This window comes from Equus caballus, chromosome X (genome assembly GCF_041296265.1).
Source record: "Equus caballus isolate H_3958 breed thoroughbred chromosome X, TB-T2T, whole genome shotgun sequence".
NCBI lineage: Eukaryota > Metazoa > Chordata > Mammalia > Perissodactyla > Equidae > Equus > Equus caballus.
This window is the reverse complement of record NC_091715.1, coordinates 5,073,895-5,094,926: the sequence shown is the minus strand read 5'-3', so window position 1 is coordinate 5,094,926 and position 21,032 is coordinate 5,073,895. Positions and strand designations below refer to the sequence as shown.

The 21,032-nt window shown below is 40.4% G+C and overlaps 1 protein-coding gene and 1 long non-coding RNA gene across 11 annotated transcripts in view; one reads left to right on the top strand and one right to left on the bottom strand.

Moving 5' to 3' along the window:
* Positions 1-203: 203 nt before the first annotated feature.
* LOC102148399 (uncharacterized) lies at positions 204-20,969 on the bottom strand. The gene is made up of 3 exons (XR_291105.4): positions 19,161-20,969; positions 4,778-4,857; positions 204-1,655 (listed from the first exon to the last, which is right to left on the bottom strand). It is a non-coding gene; the product is annotated as an uncharacterized lncRNA (long non-coding RNA).
* Positions 20,691-21,032, top strand: part of PNPLA4 (patatin like phospholipase domain containing 4) — a 134,002-nt gene continuing 133,660 nt past the window's right edge. For 4 of the 10 annotated variants that reach the window (XR_011434993.1, XR_011434995.1, XM_070258127.1 and 1 more), the window contains exon 1: positions 20,712-20,981. Coding sequence is in view for 3 of the 10 variants with exons in the window: in XM_070258129.1 (XP_070114230.1) it covers positions 20,717-20,748 (32 nt within the window). In the remaining 7 variants the exon portion in view is untranslated. Of the gene's footprint in view, positions 20,982-21,032 lie in introns of all 10 variants that reach the window. The other 6 variants (XR_011434989.1, XM_070258125.1, XM_070258134.1 and 3 more) reach the window with 3 other exon arrangements.

Genomic DNA, 21,032 nt, shown 5'->3' with positions numbered 1-21,032 from the left:
TTTTATTGAAAAAAAGTTTTATTCTTGGGAAATGTAATTCAATTGCTTGTGCAAAAGCCAAAATGTATGACTTTTTTTTAATCATCTCAGAAATGTCTGTTTGGAAAATTAGAACTGGACAATGGCAGAACCACCTGAATCTAAAATGCATCATTTTTTTGTGATTAAAAAATATGAAGGACTGAAATACAGAAATAATGGAATAAAGATTATTCAGATGAAATTTATTTTGAAAAACAGAAATATAATCACCTTTATTCAAGTCATATGAAATAGCTACTGCTATTGGTAAATTGTAAAGTGAGTTATTTGCAAGATTTTCTTTACAGGGGGTGGTGGAGACCAGTGGATATCACTCCCCTTCTTCAAGCAGAAAGGCGAAGAAAAGATCTCTGAAGAAATGCGAGGTGGGTTAGTCAATTCTGGACCTTGCCCAGGGCTAATTTCAGGGAGATTTTTCTCTAAAATCTGGTTTTTGAACAGAAATGTAGTTCCAAGTCTCTATTAATTAAAAACAACAATGTTGATGGTTTGGGAGTCAGAGAGTAGCTGTGTAATGGGGCTCCCAGGAGTCTGAGGTTGCCAAGTGGTTCTTGCATCATATGCTGGCTGGAGATCCAAAAGGAAGCATTTCATTCATCTTGTAAACCGAAAAAACAACAGAGCGAAATACCTCAGTGATGTATGGCTGATACCAAGATTAAAGGGGTTGATTTATCCTTGGAGAAAAATCCCCAAAGTGGTCTGCAAACATTATGAATGGTAAAGGCGTAGAAGCTGGGGTGTTTATACAATGTCCCCAGTCCCCTGATAACCGCATAACTTTATCAATGTGTGCATCATGCTGGTATAGAGATGACACCGCTTTTGATGAGTAAGCAAGGCTGGCGTCTGGGGGCCATCTGGCGCTTTATGGATAGGCACAACTGAACCCAGCCAGGTGGTACAGACTCTTTTGGACCCACACAGGGAAACCAGTAACTGCTTGATATCACAAAAGGCACCTTCCTGTTCAGGAGTCCAACTCTCTATACATACTGCTCTTTTTCTTTACCATGAACGTGACACAGTGACTCAGAAATGGATCCCTTCATAAAAGAAAAACAGAAAGTCTAATGGACTCAGGAAGGCTGAGAGTTCCTATATTTTGGAGTTGACAACTGAACAGCCTCTTTGAAAAGGGCCGTCACTGATGAGGCATTCTAAGTAGGTGACAGTGGCAGTAGCGATTCACTTTCATTTTTTATGCATGCTGTGACTGTCACCCAGATATTGAGCCAGAATTTTCTAGGACTTCTTAAAATCTTTGCAATAGGTCATCCTTGGTTGAGCTCATGATCACGTTATTCCAGAAAGTGCATCCATGAAGCTTTGGCCATTTCCATGTTGAAAGACATTCCACACTGATCTGATTGACTCAAAATGAACTTCGATGAGTATGACTGTTTCAGCATCTGCAGTAGAGTCATTAAAACATATTGATTGGGGCCGGCCCCGTAGCTGAGTGGTTAAGTTCGCACGCTCTGCTTCAGTGGCCCAGGGTTTCACCGGTTCGGATCCTGGGTGTGGACATGGCACCGCTCGTCAGGCCATGCTGAGGTGGTGTCCCACATAGCACAATCGGAGGCACTCACAACTAGAATACAACTGGGGGGCTTTGGGGAGAAGAAGAAAAGGGAAAAAAAAGAGGTCTTTTCATCACAGAAAAATTAGGAAATTCTCTCAGCTTAAGAATCTCATGCAGCATCCTGCTTACTTGCATGGTGTCCAACAGGACTCTAAAGCACTCCCTGAAAGCCCAGAGCGGACACTACACTCAGCTCCTTTGTAGCAGGAAAAGAGCCTCCCAAAGTTCCTCATCAACTGGAAGACAACATAATTTATCACCCAAACCGCAACACCTGAGAGTGAAAGGGGACGGGCTAATCAGATGGGCTATGGAGGAACTGTCCAAGGTAAACACGTGGTTACTCCAATTATCGGAAAGAAGTTTGTTGGTCCAATTCAGTCATTTTTGCCCCGACTACACATTAGTATCATCTTGGGAGAATACACACACACACAAAAGCACATACATAAGCCTATATGCACATACACACATTTACATGGATAAATACAGATGCTTATCTATATATGTATACTTAGATGCCTAACCCCTACTCCAGACCAATTAAATAAAATTTCTGAAAGTGGAGTGAATCTCGGGCATCAAAATTTTTTAAAGCTCCCCCAAGTGATATAAATGTGCATCTGGGTTGAGAAGCACTGAACTGCATAATCTCCAAAGCCTTTTCCAGCTCTCAAATTCTGGGATCATAATTCCTGAGAATAAATTTACAGTACTTGCTATTGTCAGTTATATAAGTGCACACTACTCTCATTTCTAGAACACAAAATCTTTAATGCCAGTAAGATAATAACCAACATTTATGAAGAGTTTACAGTTTACCAAACACTTTCTCAACATCATGGGGATTTTTTCCTCACATTAACCCCATAAGAAAGTCGGGTTGGTTATTATTATTATTGACTTTCCATAGGTGAGGAAATTGAGGCTTAAAAGGTTAAATATATTGTTACAAGTCATATACACAATGAGCACATGGAACAGTCAAGCCCATGTCTTGACTGTAAACTGTAGCAGACAGCAGCAGGTGCATGGGATTCCTACTACATAGGTTTGAACTCCACGTTGATCCTTATTAGCTTGATGAGCTCAGATGAGTTGCTTAACCTCTCTATATATTATCTCCAAAATCAGAACAATACTGATACTTGCTTTGTAGTGTTGTTAAGTATTGCATGAGATTTTACATGGCAGGCCTTAGCACTATACCCAATAAATATTAACATTATTATTATTAATTATTATTACTACTATTACTCTTCTTCTCCTCTTCCCGCTCCCTTTATTACCATAACTACTCCTACGACTAGAATTAATAATAATAATCCCTGTTATAGGCAGAGTAAATGGTCCTTCAAATAGACAAGCTTAATTACAATAAAACCTTTTGAGCTAATCTTTACCCTCTTCCCACACAATCTCCCAAAAAAACAAAGTGAAACATGAATAACCTTCAAATAACACCCCATATGCAACCAGACACCCCAGAAAGGTACTACCATTGAACTCTGGTCCTCCTTGGTCTATACAGTAAACAATCAGACTCTGGGAAGATGCTCAGCTGGATTTAGAAACATGGGTGACTAGCAGCCTTGGGGATGTGCTGCTTGGATCTGCCTTCCAGAAAGAAGTTGTTGGTCAGCTGCAAGGAGTGCAGTTGGCAGGCTGCCTCCAACTGCAGCACCTGAGGATCCGCTGCCGTGTTCAAATTGAGGCCACACTCTTCTTGGGGAAGCTGCCAGCCAGTGGTGGAATATGGTCATCAGCACTACGGTCTGGCCGTTTCTGCCCAATGTACTGCTACTCTATGGGGCAATCTTTGCACTGGAGCTCCCCGTGGACCAGCAATGCAATCTGTGGCTCTTCCCACCTAGTCCTCCTCCGCTCCCCCACCCTTTCACAGATATCAGGTTACACGGTGCTGTGAGGACTTCCCGGCCGAAAAATAACAGCCCAAAGCACCCTCATACATTTCAAACAACCTTGCCAAGGGCAGTGGGGTTGTACCTACTCAACTGGGAAACAATGAAAAAGATAAATTCTGAGGAAGTGTTTTGTTCCAAAATTCTATTATTTTATGAGTTTCTAAGAGTTTATTGATTTAGAAAGTTCTGTGGAGTTATAAAATTGGCTGACGTCTATCTTTCTAATGGAGTGCCTACAACATGCAGCTTAAGGAAAAAAAGTGATTATGGATCATGTTCTATTCATATCATCTTTGTTTTGCAAATTAAATTTGTTATGCCACATTAGCTCAAAGATATGAATATTTTAATAATGCCAGATTTATAAGTTGCAAGAAAAATGAATTAGAATTTTAAAATGTATTCAGTTTCAAGGAATTGGATTTCTTGAGGGTATATTTTTCATCTAAAGAGAGAAAAGGTATTCTAAATTAAGGTTTTTCTATTTTAACCATTTAATTTCATTCTCATTTTAGTAATTCATATTTTCCAACATATTTAAAACATTAAAAATAATCAAAAGCTTCATGCTAAATGGTAAACTATTTTAAAATATTAGTTTGATCTAGTAATCTGTTTTTAATATTAATATTATTATGGTGACAAATAGTATTCTATGCTCTTTGCATATATTAACTCATTTGGCTTCAGAAACATTTATAATTTTAAGTATAATCATTATCTTCTTGTATATATTAACAAACATCTTATAGATTATTTTGATCTGGTAAATTAAATGTTTTTAATGTTAATAGTGCTATGGTTTAGGATAATAACAATATGATAAACAGTTCTTACGATGTGACAAACAGTATTCTATGCTCCTTACATATATTAATCATTTAGTCTCATACACATTCTATAATTTAGGTGTAGTCATTATCCATAATGTATAGACTAAGGAATTTAGGAACAGAGAGGTTCAGTAACCTTCCCAAAATCACAAATCTATAAGTGGTATAGCCTGGATTTGAACTAGATGGTCTGCATGAACCAGGAAAAACAAATGCTGACTTATCTCAAGCCAAGTCAATTAAACTTCTAGTCTGTGAGTATGTGTATGTATGTAAATGTATCAATGCACATGCAAACTGAGTAATTTTAAATCGGACTGATTGGACTTAAACAAATGTATCTGAAGTTTAAAACCCAAATACATACATACGGTCCTTATCAAAGTACTCACCCTGACTATTCAAGGCACATTTGGTATGATGTGGTAGCCTGGACTCTTGTTCAAATGAGTCTCATATCGCTGACGAGCTCCTGGAAGCAATATAATAAATTAGCTACACAAAAAAATCAGTCTCAGCACCCAGACTTACCTGGTTTTAAACGAGACCTAGAATTTTCCAGTTGTGCATCAACCATTTTGTCAGACCTCTTGTAGTCGATTATCAGCAAGCATTCTTTGAGCACCTACTGCATGCCATTCCCTCTGCTAAATCCTGGGGCTTTTAAAAGGTAATTAGACTCTACTACTCTACTGAACTAGCAGGCATTCACTGTCTTGACTGTAGCCTAGAGAAAAAGAATCCAATTTACATCAAATGTTTATCATTTGCCTCTCTATGGGTTAGTCAATATAATATCCTAAACCTTTGAAGACAATTCCAAAAGAGCTCTCTCCTTTTCCCGACTATGATCTCGTTCCGATTAACACGCTTTCTAAATTCTTCACCCATACCCTGGAGTTCCATTAGCCAGTATTCAGCTTAGAGTCCTGTTGTTTTTACAGAAGACCTGACCCCAGGGACTGGGGAGGGTAGGATCCCATATTACCCTGTGCCACCCTCCATTAAAGGCTTAAGCTCCTGTCTTACAACAGCTTGCATCATCTTTCTCCCTCAGTAGGTGGCAGCCTACCTGTCTCATTCATTATGGCATCCACAGGGCCTGTGAAAATGCTAGCACACAGAGCACTCACCATCAATAGTGCTGGGTGAATACATTCAGAGAAATACAGTCATAGATAATGGAGGCAATTCATAAGCTCTTAACATGACGATGTTGAATAAAATACTTCCAATACCTGAAAGTATGAGTTCTCATAGGTGTGTTTAAAAACAATCTATCATATTACTTTATAGACATCCTTGCTCTTCATGCATTAAATACTTCTACCATTGAGGCCCATGGCATGTCATAATTTATACATTTATTAACACACAAATTCAAGCAGCTTGGTTGTTAAAACTGGTGGGAAGATGTCATTTAGGTGGTGACAAACCCTAGTAAATAATCAAACATCAATATCTAATATAATCTTTGTCCTCTTATCATTCACAAGTGGGCATCATTACGTGCTAAAATGATATTCCTGAGTCTGGGTTATTGATAAGATGTCTGGAAGCAAGATATGCAAAAAGGAGTCCAACGTACATTTAAAAATATTAGGTCATTGACTATATAATCAATTAAGTTATTGGCAGTTACCTGGTTAGGTCCTCTCACCCTGATGGCTTTTTATATAATGCTTTGTATTAAAATTTAGGACAGAAATCTCTAAAAGCAAATTACACATCGTATTTACTTATGTGTATGTGATATATATCATGCACATTAATTTTACATGGGTAGTCAACGTTTTGTTTCTCTAAATTTGTATTTGTTTGTATTCTCTAGATTTTCTATGACGAATATGTGTTTCTTTGGAAATAAGAAAAATATTTTATTTCTTAAAAAACTAAATTCTAACAGAAGAATTTACACTTTTTTGTGAAATAATTATTCCCCTTTAAGTGTGTGCACACATCTACACACATAGTTTTAAAACCTATTTTCACGTCCTAGAGGTTATGCTAGCAGTAGCTCTAATTATGAGAGCTGATGAACAGATAATTATCCTAGTTAACATAGAAATTATCTTATGCTTATTTTTTAAATTTAGTTTTCTTCACTAAAAAAATGAGCTCATAAAGTGGACTTAGTAAAGTAATGGCTATTTACATTTTAAATAAAAATAAACATTAAAAACAGTCTAAACAATCAACAAATGGTGCTGGGAAAACTGGACAGCCACATGCAAAAGATTGAAAATTGACCAGTCTTTTTCACCACACACCAAAATAAACTCAAAATGGATCAAAGACCTAAAGATTAGGCCTGAGACAATAAGTCTTTTGGAAAAGAATATAGGCAGTACACTCTTTGACATCAGTTTCAAAAGAATCTTTTCGGACACTGTAACTCCTCAGTTGAGGGAAACAATAGAAAGAATAAACAAATGGGACTTCATCAGACTAAAGAGCTTCTTCAAGGCAAGGGAAAACAGGATTGAAACAAAAAAACAGCTCACTAATTGGAAAAAAATATTTACAAGCCACTTATCCGACAAAGGGTTAATCTCCATAATATACAAAGAACTCACACTGCTTAACAACAAAAAAACAAACAACCCGATCAAAAAATGGGCAGAGGACATGAACAGACATTTCTCAAAAGAAGATATGAATATGGCCAATAGACACATGAAAAGATGTTCATCATCGCTAATCATCAGGGAAATGCAAATCAAAACTACACTAAGATATCACCTTACACCCGTTAGATTGGCAAAAACATCCAAAACCAAGAGTGACAAATGTTGGAGAGGTTGTGGAGAAAAAGGAACCCTCATACACTGTTGGTGGGAATGCAAACTGGTACAGCCACTATGGAAAACAGTATGGAGATTTCTCAAAAAGTTAAAAATGGAAATACCCTATGACCCAGCCATCCCATTACTGGGTATCTATCCTAAGAACCTGATATCAGAAATCTCAAGAGTCCGTTGCACCCCTATGTTCATCGCAGCATTATTTACAATAGCCAAGACGTGGAACCAGCCTACATGCCCAGAAACTGATGATTGGATAAAGAATATGTGGTATATATACACAATGGAATACTACTCAGCCATAAAAAAAGACAAAATTGGCCCATTCACAACAACGTGGATGGACCTCGAGGGTATTATGTTAAGCGAAATAAGCCAGTCAGAGAAAGACGAACTCTATATGACTCCACTCATAGGTGGAAATTAGTATACTGATAAGGAGATCTGATCGGTGGTTACCAGGGAAAAGGGGGGGTGGGGGGAGGGCACAGAGGGGGAAGTGGTGTACCCACAACATGACTAACAAAAATGTACAACTGAAATCTCACAAGGTTGTAATCTATCATAACATTAATAAAAAAATAAAAATAAAAAAATTAAAAAAAAACAGTCTAAACAAGCAACTATACTCTATACCCATTTGACTTTTATTCAGGACAGAATCTAATTCATCTATCTCTGAAATCAATAAGAATTCCACAGAGTAAAGGTAAAGAAGGAAAGAGAGAGCCAAAAATGACCATCATTAATCTAAGTTATCCTCTCTTAGATGTTTATATATTTAATTTTATATCGAGATTTCGGTCATGACTCAAGTAAGCAACACAAAGCCGTCCTTTCAGTGCAGCACGTGTAGATTCAAGTAGATGATAAAAATTTGATTTGAAAACTTTCCGCTTCTCTCTAGAGGTGATCTGGGAAAAGTAAAATGCAGATAGTGGAGGGTTATCTGGTTTCTAACTGGACTAAGGCCACATGACAGCGAGACCTCCTAGGTTCTCTCAACCCTGGGAATTGGGGCTTCCAGCTGGCAGCATCCTCTGTGATTTGCGATGTCCAGTTCCCATGAGCCAGCAGGGGGCACGCTGGAAATAGTTATAGACAAAAAACATCTCGAAGACGGAGGAAACCTATTTGCGCAGGCAGGTCGGATCCATCTGGCATCAATTTTTGTGGGATTATGCACATCATCTCAGAGGACAGATGACCACTCTTCTGAAAGCCACTCATTAACAAAGGGCAAATATTTCTGAGAATCTGCTGTGCTTAACTGCTATCCTTTTAATTGGGTTCCTTGAATAAAATCAAGGATCAGAAGTTTTCTCAACTGCAAGAGCAGTCAACAAATAACCATGGGGAAATGGATAATGATCACAGTCTCTCAACAGAGTACATACTATAACCAGCCTTTGTTGATTGTTTCCCATAATGCATTTAAGAGTACAGCTCTGAGTGCTGATGAACCTGGGATTCCTTCCTTTGCTCCCTTATTGGCCAGGTCATCAGGGGAAAGTGTCTTAATGTGTGTGAAGCCACTTTCTTTACCTCCTTCAGAGCGTTTATTGTGGAGACTGCGATGAGGAACAGAACATGACCAGCAAAGACTCTGGCACAGTATGGGCTCAGTAACTGTGACCTGATTATTATTAATTATTGTTCTATAAAAAACATAAGCACAGGACATTTAATCAAGTACAAGAAGTGCAGCAGAAAACTCAGGAGTATTTGTCCAGCCCATGAGCTTCCAGGCCTTGGCACCCACCCCTAGTCATTCATCATTGGTTGGACCAGGAATGGATCCTGATACACATCTGGCCAATCACATCTTTTCCCGACCAGAAATATGGCCTAGGGGGAAAGAGATGCTACATTCTTTGTGCTGTTTGGCTGAACTGAGGGGCTCCCACACTTGGTCACATGCACCTTGAGAATCAGAGAAAGCAGATCTCCTGAGAGGAAAGGGAAATAAGAGATGCTAGATAAGAATCCACAAGACCCAGGAAATCCAAAGCAGAAGCACGGTTTCTGAAGGCTTTCCACCTCCTAGGCCAATCCTCCAGGCTTCCATCCCTACCTGGGTTCTACATTCTAACAATTTTTTTATCCACATACAATGATTTTTGCCTTTTCTCTCAGCAACCAAGGGAGTCTTAACTAAGGCAATGAATCTTAGGAACATACTTTTTTTAAAAAAAGAGTTAATTATTTTTTCATTTTATAAGTAGAATCCAATAATCAAGACATATGATTTCTGCTATGACATTCCAGGCACAGTAGAAAATTTCTTCTCTCCCCTTTTCCTCCAAGATAATATCTGGGTATATGGGAGAATATTTATTTTTTTCTTTCCATTCTTTTCTTTTCTTTGAGGAAGATTAGCTCTGAACTAACATCCACTGCCAATCCTTTTTTTTTTTTTTTGCTGAGGAAGATTGGCCTTGAGCTAATATCTGTGCCCATCTCTCTCTCTATTTTATATGTGGGACACCTGCCACAGCATGGCTTGATAACTGGTACGTAGGTCTGCACCTGGGATCTGAACCGGTGAACCCTGGGCCACCGACGGGGAGCACATGAACTTAATCGCTGAGCCACGAGGCCGGTCCCAGGGAGAATACTTCTAAGCAGGGCTGGTTTGGTGGGCCCTAGGCTCAGAAGGACCCAACACTTAGTTTAATACTCTGCTGCTGACATCTTGAAATTCGTAATAATTTTATCTTTGAACTTGTGTTTTATAAGTGAAGTTCAAAGGGACACTAACGTATACACAAGAATGAGCAGAGGGGACATATGCAATGTGCATATCTGCTTTTCCTTGCCACCCCTTTCATGTACAGGGTCTGCAATGCCCCATGAGCACAGTATTAGGGTAGACCCGCAATGTGTGTAAGATCAGCTAATCTGAAAGCAAGCACAAGGTAAGTTACATCTAGGACTGAGTCAGCAGGGGCACTGCTAGCTTCAAGAGGACATGTTATCTTGGCCCAACCAGAACTTTCTTCAAATGCAGAAGGAAGGAACGGGTGTAGTAACAAACACAAACAACCAATATAGAACCCTATTACACCCTTTCTTCCTCATGTCACTTCCCTGTATTATCCAACTACTTAAGCTGAAAGTGATGACACGAAGAAAAGCAAAAGATAGAGTAACTCATAGTCCCTTTTCCTTTCAGTCCTTCTGTGTTCATCAGGTAGAGAGTGTTGGTGAAATGTGTGCATATGGAGGAGTGAAATGAATACAGTGGGTTAGTTCTGCACAGCATCCTCACTGTTCTGGTAAAAACAAAACATATATACATGTATGAGCTACAAGTTATGAATTGTGTGATTTGGGGGATTCTAGATCCTAATTAAATGGTCTGATATTTCTCTCCGAAAAGGGCATTATGCAATGTCAACATGAATGGTAAAATTCATGCCAATAATTTAAAATTTTAATTTTTCTTTACTTTGAAAGGCATGAAATAGCAGATAACAAACTCTATGACAAGTTGAGAGAGACAGACCATGGAAGTAAAGAAAAAGCTTTTAGTGGCACTTTCTCCCCCCTGCTTTTTGAACAAGGGTCCTTGCATTTTCCTTTTGCATTCGACCCTGCAGACTGGGTATCCAGCACTGTTCCTGGGACATTGTGGCACAGGTGGAGGTGGGACTTCTGATCAAGTAGCAAACAGGCCCTGTGCTGGTCTCTGTTGGCCTGGCTCGGTTCCTGGACTGGCATTCACTGAGATGTCATCTGGCATTGTGGACTGCCAGGTTTGTTCCTGATGCTAGAGTCCACGGTCCTGGTCTTTTGCCTCGGTTCTCAAATTCTACCAAGACTGCAGGTTCTGTATCCCAATCTCAGGGCGGCCCTGAATCCCACAGTCTCTCTATGACTGCTTGTCAGGCTGTGCAGAATCTTCTAGATCCCCTGATAACCAGCCTGAGGCTTATTTTAGCTCAGCTTCTCTATCTAGGCACCTCCCTCTCCCAAACCTGCATTATGTCTCTACTACCACATTGGCCAAACTGAAAACTTCTCCAGGAATTGTGGTTCTCAACACATTAGAGTCAGCTGGGAGTTTGTTTGTTTGTTTCCTAATATTGATGGCTGAGCTCCATCCCAGATTAATCAAAAGCAGCAGAATTAAGAACCACCGCACTAGGGTATCCGAGCTTCCCAAGGCTATATCTGGGAGAGTGGGCGTGCCCTTATCTCTGCAGGTGTCTACAAGCCCCCTCCCCTCAACCATGAGAAGTGGAAGAATTAGCATGCTGGTTTTCTCTCTGTGTTCCTCCTTCCTCCTCCCGATCCTCAACTGTGCTAGTGGGACGGATGGGTTTTTCTCCTTCGCTTAGGTAGGGACTTTCCCTAAATTACATCCTGAGTTCCCTTCATCCATAGGTAGCCAATCCAAATTAGTAGTCCTCATGCCATCACACCAGCTGATGTGGAGTCCATAGGCCTAGGGGCTGCATCAAAGCTTTGGGCATGAATGGTGTCACCTAGTCTGAACATGTAGAGAGAGAAGGGAAGAGACCCCAAGTCTAAGTCTTGAGAATTCCAATGTTTGATGGCTGGGTAGAGGATAAGCCTCTACAACTCCTGGGAAGGTACAGCTGGACAGGACCATTTCTCGCTTCACTTATCAACGTCTGTATGAAAAAGACTGCTGTAAACATCCTGTGAATGTACATCGACTTTTGACCCTGGCCCTGGGGTGGCAGCATAGGAAAGTGGTCAGGAAATGAATCCTGGCTCTGTGAATGACCAGCTGTGTCATCTCGAGAAAGTTACTTAGCCTCTTTGTGCCTCGTTTAGCCATCCTTAAAACATGAGCGCTGCTGGAGGTACCAACCTCACAGGGTTCTTAGGAATATTAAATGCATTGATATTTCTAAGGTGCTTAGAAGAGGCTAATAGTAAACACCATGCAGATGCATATTAAATAAATAAAAATTTGACTTCATTTCTTCCCTCTAACAATGTGAAATATAAATCAAATAAAAAGCACATACAGAGTTTTTATGCTGCATAAGGTATCACAATGATTTGACATTCTAGCATAGAAAGTAAAAAAAAAAAAATGAGGCAAGAACCAAATGTCAGGAAAAATGTGTAAATGAAGGAAACGACCCATGATTTCAACAATTACATGTCAACATCTAACAAAAATAAAGCTTGGGTAGATGTTAAGTATGAGAAAAAATGGGGTCATTGAACTGAAGTGCTTGTCTCTGTTGTTACAAAGGTATCTCTCTTTTAACTTTAAGCAAAATGTTATGTTAGTTTCTTTTCTAACAGAAGGAAAATGACCTTTAACGTCTGCCTATGTTCATAGAATGGTGAGATTAAGTTTAGTTACATTTTAAATGTTATCTTATGAATGCTTCTATACCCTGCAGAATCGGAATTTTTTCTATGATAAAACTAGAAAAACGTGGTCATCTTTGGTGTCAACCTAATTTTCTAAAATTTGGAGTATGTGTACATGAAGATATAGAAAAATTAAATTTCAGAATTACAAAGAGCCCTCTGGAGACTGTTAAACTTACGGTACATTTAGGGTGTGATCCATCTTTATAGTTGCCTTTTAAGTGAGATGTGAATATGCAGCCACTCAAAGGACTATATTGTGACAAGTTTACTTTCTCAAGACAGCACTTCAAAAGCATGCTAAGAGTGGGGTCATGCTCCCCCAAGGTGAGGAGAGAGAGAATAAAATACAGTACTGGAAAGAAAGCTTAGTACTTAAAATGACAACATCAATAGGGATGATTGGCTTCCATGTGGGAACTTAGAATGCAAAACTAATAGTAGGCAGGTGCATCTGGAGATAGGCTTCCGCAAGCAACAGATGCTGTTGGAATGACTTTGAACTTGCCATCTCTTTCACTCACAGAGAATGAATCCTATGTTTTCATTATTGTAAATATATCTGCCTATAGGGACCTAGGACAGTTCATCAGAACTTGGGAATTTTTTTCCCCAGGAAAAATCAAATCAGTACATACATTTCAAAAAATATTGCCCCTTAGTACAATCACATTCTAATAGCCCCTACATTGCTGCTAGTTTTCTGAGAATTCAAGCCATAATAGGAGATCCTGAAACTACAGATGTCTTTTACATGTCAGCCTGGATCCTTTCAAAATTTCACTTTGACTTCCATTTCAGACTTCTGACCCATTTTTCCTGTTCATTTTGTAGTTTTCCAAATAGGGAACACACCTATATAATTTGGGATATTATGTCATTTGTGTCTTAGAAATTTAGTGAACATGTTGCAAAGAATAATTTTGAAAGTTTGTATTAATGGTGTATTTATTTATGGTTTTAAAACAAAATATGAGACACGTTAGTGGACACTCACTAAATGGTGACTATACTCTTTTCCAAAATGCTTTGACGTGAGAGATGATGGAAAGACTCTACAAAATGTTTTTGGTAGAAGGGCATTGTCATTATTGTCACTGCTGTCAAAAACAAACATTTACTAGCATCTATTCTTCTGACCCTACGCATAAGATAAGATTCTTGCTATGACTCTGGGTACCACAGCTTCCTACAGGGAAATTTACCACAGAGAAACCTCTCACCCCTTTACACTGACTTGGTGAGCAAGAGTCTTGTACCATCTCTAACATCCCAAATAGCCCATAGAATGCAAAAAAAACCAGACAAAACTATTGTGAATTTCATGCTGAACGTTTATGCCAAACAATATTTACTGTTCATCTAAACATATCTAATATTACAACTAACTTTTCAATGCACCAAACATCACAGTTGTGTTCTTATTTGTTTGGGGGAATGCTCACCAGATGAATAAGTATTATGCAGTTTTATATATCTAAAGGACTAAAGGAAATTTTCATGTTTTATATAGAGATTGGAACTGCATTTTTGCTTGTTTAATTCAACAAATATTTATCGGATACTGTAGGAGAAATGTTGACTTAGACTGCCAGATCTCTTCCTGGGGAGGCTTCCCAACTAACTCCATCTGGACTTGGCAATGCTTCCATTCATTTTTGTCCATGCCTGCATAACATACACTCATCCCACCATGGGCTCACATCATTGTATCACAATGTGCTGTTCACACTGACGCTTCCAGGGACATGCATGCGATAAAAACAGAACCAGCAGGAGTCTTTTTCTAAGTTTGGGAGGTAGGCAATGAAAGAACTTTTCTACTGATATGCTAAGAGGATGTGGGGCTGCCAGCAGCCTCCAGGGATGTCCTGCCTGAAGAATGAAACTAAGAAGAGAAAATTAGGAAATGGCACAATGGTAGCCTGACAGCACCCATCCTGTGCCTGATCTAGCCATATCTGCCCTACCTCTAAATTTCTCGATTACTTGAACTATCAATTTATTTTTGCTTAAGCCAGTTAGATATTTGAAATAAGCACACTAAAGATTCCCATCTCTTACAGATATTTACTATGCTTGAGCTACCTTCTAGATGCTGGTGAAAACCAAGTACAAGACAGCCCCTGCCCCAAATGAATTCTAAACACAGAAAGTGGAGGCAACCGCATCTCAACGGAAATAAAAGGTCATAAATGCTATCACAATGCCTCATGCATGGTAACCAAGAGGAGGGTGTGCTTAATATTGACAGAAGGTGGTTAAACGTGATCCAAAAGGATATACCAAAGGAGCTGAGTCTGACTTAGGCCTTGAAGAATAAGTAGGGCTTAATAGAAGAGAAAAATGTGAAAGTACATTCTAGCAAGAAAAAACAATGATCTAAAAATGGACAGTTTAACTTAAGATTTTTTTTTAATTTTCCGATGCCTAGTCCAGTCTTTGTCATATATTAGACACTAAATAAGGTTTATTTAAAGAGTGAGCAAAGGCATGAAGACAAATGATTAGATGATTTATTTGGCGTTAAGACCTTGGTCAATGACGCTGATCCCCTTCTATGACATTGCTCCTAACGGAAATTGCCTTCTCTTTACAATAACCTACTTTATGACATAGCTTCCAGGAAAAGGAGTAATCAAAAAGAGTTCCTGCTGTAATTGACAAATGGAGAAAGGGCAGCTTTAATTAATTGCTAGAATTACTTTCCTTTCCAGATGTGACCAAGTTCCCTAAATGCTATAAATAAATACATACATCACATTTATTAAGGACTTTCATCATTTCTTTTTAGTAAAGTTACAAATATCTAAACAGGAACACCAATTATAAATTCTGACGAAAGTGAAGGAATAACAAGGTTCTGAGACTCATGGTGGCCAAATAGCACACCGCTCAGCAGTTAGTAACAGGTTACCATTTCATGAATTCACTTTGAACCAGTGTAGGGAAGGAAGGCTGTGTACAGGCTGGGATTAGGGAGACCTGGGCTGATAATCTCTGCCTCTGTGTGGCTGTGGGAAAATTGTTTTAACTCTAAATTCTCATCTATTGTATCACCCTACCTCTCATCATTGTTGTAAAAGCTTTATGAGACAATGTGTATAAAGGACTGGCATGTAATGGACAGCCAACAAGCAGTAATTATTAATAATAAGATTCCAGTAAATAGGAGTGGATGCAAAAACAAAATAGACCAAAATCCTTACTTTGTGTCCTTGAACTGAGGTGATTAGATAATTGGATGTTTTAGCAATTAGGGTGTTTCTTTTGACAACAGTATCAGTAATGATTAAATCCTGTACTGCAAATTAAAAGAGATTATTTTGGTGAATTTGATGATGCATAAGGCACAAAGCTGACATTCTGTTTATCACTCAACAATATCACTTATTTGACACCGATATTATTTCTGCAATAATCCCCTCCACTGTAAGAAAATTATTTGAAGGATAACAAGGACTATTTCCATCCATCTGTACAATTGTGGACCATGAGCAGCCAGCTCAAGGGCAAAGTTGTTTTACAACAAGGTATACAGGGTGGAGAACACAGATTTTCTTTTATTGGGCTTTTAAAAATATTTAGGACTCCATAATGCATTTGGTACCCCACTCCCACCACCACCCCACAACATCACCACCTGGCTACCAAAGATCTGAACCCCTTTTCTATAAAATATATTTTTTAAGTATGAACATTTTGAAAGCTTATCTGTTCTATCTTACACTTATATAGAATATCAATTGCAAGCACTGTAATTAATTAATTCTAATACAAGAAAAGAAACACTCAAGAAAATCTTTAACATCTCTATTTTTCAGCTCAATGTATAATATTATATTTGGAAACTTTCACATGTTAAAATAAAGCTTATAAATAAATGTTACATTTAAAAGATGTTTCTCTTTAATAGGCATAACTTGATATTTAGTTTCTATGTCATGTTAAGAAGACCTATAGATTATTATGCATTCTCTGATATATCCAATCATAAATAAATACATTTCTTTTTTTTTTTTAAAGATTGGCACCTGAGCTAACAACCATTGACAATCTTTTTTTTTTTTTCCCTGCCTTTTTCTCCCCAAATCCCCCCAGCACATAGTTGTGTATTTTTAGCTGTGGGTCCTCCTAGTTGTGGCATGTGGGACACTGCCTCAACTGAGTGGTGCCATGTCCACGCCCAGGATCCGAACCGGCAAAACCCTGGGCCGTTGAAGCGGAGCGTGTGAACTTAACCACTCAGCCACGGGGCCAGCCCCTATAAATACATTTCTTAAGGATGTCTATTTTGAATTGTTTTCAGACATTATCAGTCTTTTGAGCTATATATATATATGTATATATAACAAATATATATATTACATATATAATTCATATTTTTTAAAGAAATATTCTTCCATTTAGAAAGGATTCACCCAATGTTCCTTACATAGTGGATTCTCTTAGCATATTTCTAATACAGTCATGAGCTGCGTATGATGTTTTGATCAATGATGGACTGCATACACGATGGTGGTCCCGTAAGATCAGTACCATACAGCCTAGGTGTGCGGTAGGCTATACCATCCAGGTTTGTGTAAGTACACTCTACGATGTTCACATAATGACAAAATCACCTAATGAGCATTTCTCAGAACGTGTCCCTGTCGTTAAGCGATGCATGACTACAGAGAGAAATCAGTCAGGTGCAATGGAAAAAGCACTCATATTAGTGAGAACTGTTTTGCTTGCAAGATTTAGAAACTCAGTTCTAACTAGTTTAAGCAAAACAAACAGAAAAGGGTGAATGCAGTGGGGGAGTGAGTCAGGGATGGGTACAGCTACATGCACAGGCTCCAGAAATGCCACCACATGTAGGCCTGCTTCTCCCTCTCTCTCTCTCAGTCCTTACTCCCTCTAAGCTGCCTTCATTTGGGGGCTGGCTCCCTCCCTCTCCACGTAGTGGCGTTCACTGATGACTGCTTGTGCTTTGTCCTTAGAGACTGTGATCCGTGGGAAGGGATGCAGCCTCTTTCTCTACAGGTTCAGATGGATGTTCTGCTCCATCATTGCAACAGAATTCTCAGAATTCTACGGTGGTCTCAAAACAAGGGGATGCTTCAAGGAGGCACAGAGGGCAGGCCAACATGAGTCATTACCTCCATGGCGCTGTGGAAAGGGCGCTGTGCTGTGCTCCAACAGCGAGGCCACATTCCCCTGAAATTTAAAGTGCCTGCGTCTTGTCTTTACAGTTCATCAGGATCAGCAGGCAAGACTCTGGGAGGAGGTGATGGAGATGAGGAGCCAGCAAGCAGGAGGGAGGACGAGGGTGTGGCAGGGGCAATGATGGCATGCTCCAGAGAGGCATTAACACGTGCTAAGAGGCCAAGATTGGGAAGTAAAACCACACTACTTAAAGAGTAGACTGGAGGGGCTGGCCCCGTGGCCGAGTGGTTAAGTTCGCGCGCTCCGCTGCAGGCGGCCCAGTGTTTCGTTAGTTCGAATCCTGGGCGCGGACATGGCACTGCTCATCAGACCACGCTGAGGCAGCGTCCCACATGCCACAACTAGAAGAACCCACAACGAAGAATACACAACTATGTACCGGGGGGGCTTTGGGGAGAAAAAGGAAAAAATAAAATCTTTAAAAAAAAAAAGAGTAGACTGGAAGAGAGATTAGACTCAGAGATTCTGAGATAAGGCCCTGTCCTTGGGGCAGAGGTGTGACAAGTGTCCCTTTTCCTGTACCTTTCTCCTTCTTGATGGGATACATTACAAAACCTTGAGGGAAGAAGCTGGGGACAGGGAAAAGGGCAGCCAGGCTTGGGGACTCTGTTTTTGTGCCAGGTGCTCTTGTAGGTGCCTCCTAGAGCCAAGAGCTTCCCACCCTCTAGCTCAGTGTGCACACCCAGAGCACCTGCGTGTGGCTTTGTACTAGCACAGTATCACCCCTCTGTAACTATACATCAGATGTCTCCCTGCCCACTAGCTTCTACAACTCCGATGAGGAGGAACTGAATCCTTGTCAACTTTATATGCCCTGTTACCAGCACAGTGTTTGTTATACAATAGATGCTTAATAAATGTTTGATAAACGGCTCAATAAACCAGTTCAGAACCAAATTACTAAGCAAAATAGAGAAGCAAAAACAAGCAAATTAATTACTGAAAATTTTTCTTTTTCTTTTTTTTTTCTGCTTTATCTCCCCAAAACCCCCCTTGTACATAGTTGCATATCTTAGTTGCAGGTCCTTCTAGTTGTGGCAAACGAAAATTTTTCTTAAAGGATAATTAAATTACTACATACTCACATCACAAGAATAATTTACCCAAATCCAACACCCCAAACAAATAGTTATTAATCATATACTATGCACCAAGTGTTATGCTTGGCACTGAGATTACAAAGACAAATGTGAATGAATCTGATATTCTTCCTCACCTTTGGGAGCTGAACTTTTTAATTAGTTGCATGTAAATACGATACGAGGTAGAAGGGAGAAAGGAGGAAAGAGATTGAAGTGTGAAGAATTAAATTAAGGAGGCTTTTCAACACTTTCCCATGAGACTTAAATTTGGTGGTATCTCACTTATCGGCAGGTGTGGTAACAATGGATGATCTTACCTTTCCTTTAAGCAAATGATCCCATGGTCTTGGTGTTTATCCAGGCAGCCCGGTGACAAATTTGTCATCCGTCTTCTGAATCAAGCTGCTGGCAGTGCCCAAATACAGGAAACAGTCACTCTGCCACCACCATACCAGATTCTGGCTCATGGACCTTGTCTCTCCTTAAACTTTCAATGCTGCAATACCACTTTAAACCAGACGGCCCCACGATGAGTTAGACCAAAGCTCCACCAACTTTAGTACACATGGCAATCCCTGGGGATTCTGTTAAAATGGAGATTCTGGGGGCCGGCCCGGGTGTAGTGGTTAAGTTTGCATGCTCCAGTTTGGCAGCCCAGGGTTTGCAGGTTCAGATCCCAGGCACAGACCTAGCACAGCTTGTCAAGCCATGCTGTGGCGGTGTCCTACATAAAATAGAGGAAGATTGGCACAGCTCTTAGCTCAGGGCCAATTTCACTCACAAGAAAAAAAAAAAATGGAGATTCTGCTTCAGGAGATCTGATATGAGGCCTGGGATTGTTCTTTCCTAATAAGCTTCCTGGAGGATGCTGTCACAGGGAGCTCACACACTCCCACAGAGTTAGAGGACAGTGGAAGGATGAAAGAATGAAGAGCTTGTCCCTCTCTATTTCCTTGATGTGCACTTCACCTTCCCTTCACTAAATCCTAATGGCAGAAAAGAATTCACAGAGTAATGGAGTTGTGCTGGGCTCAAGCATTCAGTTGTCTTCCAGATCAGCTGTCTCAGAAAGCTATTTATAAGAATGACAAACAACATCTCTTCCTTAGTCATCACATCCAAAGCTCCCACTTGCAGAGTGCTGCCAGCCAGAACCTAGGTGCCTGGCACTCTAAATAGGGAGAAAGAAAAGGCCCAAGGTGAGGGTCATCTGAAGAGCTCCCCCTTCCTCTCTGCTTTGCTTAAGGTAGAGACACTTGCATTTTTCAAATTCTCTTCTGTAGATTCAGTGAGAGTAAATCTGTCCTTAAACAAGGGAACTTGGAGAACCTTCAACCAGGAAATCTGAGAGTTCTCCAGGCTTGCTTTTAGGATTACACAGGGAAGACATTGTTTAAGGGAGAGAAAAAATTGTCTGAGTCCGTTGAATCTGCATGGGGATGTCGGCTGGCTTGGCCACCATTTAGAGCTGCTTCTCAGGTCTGTCCAGAGCCGTGGTGACCAGACGAAACTGTGCCTGTGTGTTCAGGGCCCGCTTTGCAACATGCGCTTTTACAATTCAGTGGCAACTCGGATTTTACCATCCCATGTTGCAGCTGAGTCACCTGGAAAGCTGAGAGATTATGCGACATGCTCAAAGTCACACAGCCTAAGGTTCACTGAGATGAACGGGCCCAAAGCCACAGTCCCGCCATTCCAACAGTACTTATGGAAAAAATCACAGGTGGGTCTTGACAAGCTGCCGGACCACCCAGCCCAGCCCAGCCTTTGGATCCCGCCCTTAGCTACACCTGAACCGCCCCGAGGGTGGGGAAAGAGGAACCACTTCCGGAAACAGACTTGAAAAGGGCTAAGCACTTCCGGTGCGCAACAAATGAAAGTCGTTCAGGGTCAGCGGACTCGCAGGTGAGGACTGGCCCGCAGGCGGCGCTAAAAGGCGCACAGGGACGAAAACGCATCTCTAGGTATCGGAAAACAGCATGACTGGAGTCAAGAAAGTTCTGTCCCTTACCCGCACTCGGGACACCCGGGTCATGCGGCCGAGTGCGCGCCGCCATATTGAGTTCAGCGGTTTAAATAGAGCAGTCGGGGCCGAGAGTACGCCCGCGTTGGCTTGGTGATGTCACACACCCGCGCTGGTAGGCCGGCCCACAACCCCTGCCGCGGGACCTTCCTGGGCGGGCGCCCGG